Source organism: Penaeus monodon, chromosome 34 (genome assembly GCF_015228065.2).
Source record: "Penaeus monodon isolate SGIC_2016 chromosome 34, NSTDA_Pmon_1, whole genome shotgun sequence".
Taxonomy (NCBI): domain Eukaryota; kingdom Metazoa; phylum Arthropoda; class Malacostraca; order Decapoda; family Penaeidae; genus Penaeus; species Penaeus monodon.
The window spans coordinates 34,544,227-34,545,435 of NC_051419.1; the positions used below are offsets into that span (position 1 = coordinate 34,544,227).

The 1,209-nt window shown below is 32.5% G+C and overlaps 1 protein-coding gene across 1 annotated transcript in view; it reads right to left on the bottom strand.

Annotated features, from left to right (window-relative positions):
- Positions 1-1,209, bottom strand: part of LOC119594781 (cleavage and polyadenylation specificity factor subunit 5-like) — a gene marked incomplete at its 5' end in the record, with an annotated part of 2,954 nt that overhangs the window by 370 nt on the left and 1,375 nt on the right. Inside the window, 2 exon segments of the mRNA XM_037943873.1 lie at positions 1-713; positions 982-1,096. Of these exon segments, the coding sequence (XP_037799801.1) occupies positions 692-713; positions 982-1,096 (137 nt within the window).

Below are 1,209 nucleotides of genomic sequence, written 5' to 3' on the forward strand. Positions count from 1 at the left end.
GAACTTGAATTGGACAACACAGTTTGAACTAGACTGGATCTCCCTTAAGCGAATAGAAAAAATGAGTTCAGGGAGTAAAGGAAGAAATCTCTCCACATACAGACTTGCCAAAAGACTACTATGTATTTCCTCATTGGACAAAAGGTCTTGTCATCAAAATGCTGCTTCTGATATCCTGTATTTGTACCATGCCACACTCTTCAAAAAGGGATTAAATAATAGAAGAAATTGTACAAGTTCAGAGAGACAATTGCATCCACATTAAGTTGGCATCTATTTTTTTACTTTCTTTTTTTAGGGCAACAGAACATAGTAAAGTGCAGTATATTCTACCTTTGAAGATACAGTCTGAAAATATTTCAAAGGTACAGATGTTAAAGAAACAGAAAAACAAGCTGCATATGTGTAGATAGCTTTGGTGCAAGCTACTCAATTTACCTGCACTAAATATGGTGGCATTTGAGAATTGTATCTAACTGGACAGCAGTTTTTTTGACAAGTTTATTGCTGATCCAATTTGTTTTATGATACAAAAATAACATGGAGTAGATATTGTTTCTTTTCTTGTTTTCTTTATACATGCCTTAAAACACGTCACTTGCTTCATTTACAGGAAACTAAAGTCACACTATATCCTCTTCTTGTAACCACAAATACATAATGTCATTCACACACTTTTCATACTTGACATCTACATATATGTGAAGTTGAACCTGAAAATACAAGATAAAGAGATGTTATTTTCTATAAAAATGACACATTAAGTAATATATTAAAGGAATGAGACACAAAGCTTTATTTATGGATGTGCAACACTTTCCATTAATTAGAATTATCAACAGCTGATACTCATTTTTTTTTATAGGACTAAGAAAAGAAAATATATGCATACTTGTATGAAATAAGGCAATAACTGTAACCACCAGTATGCAGGTACACAATCTTACTTAAACTTTAAAAATTAAAAAATACACCACAAACCTGCACAACGACTGTGGCAAAGAGGAAATAATCGGTCCGTATCCCTGAGAATTGTCATAGAGTTCAAACAAAGGTGCTGCCACTAACTTGTAGTTCTTTGGTACTGCAAACAATGCTGTGAACAAAATAAAGTATGAGAATCTGGAAATGCAATTTAGGAATCTGTAAATATATGTAGTGATTACAGTGGAAGCTCCAAACTTTGTATAATTTTTTCTTCCAATTATT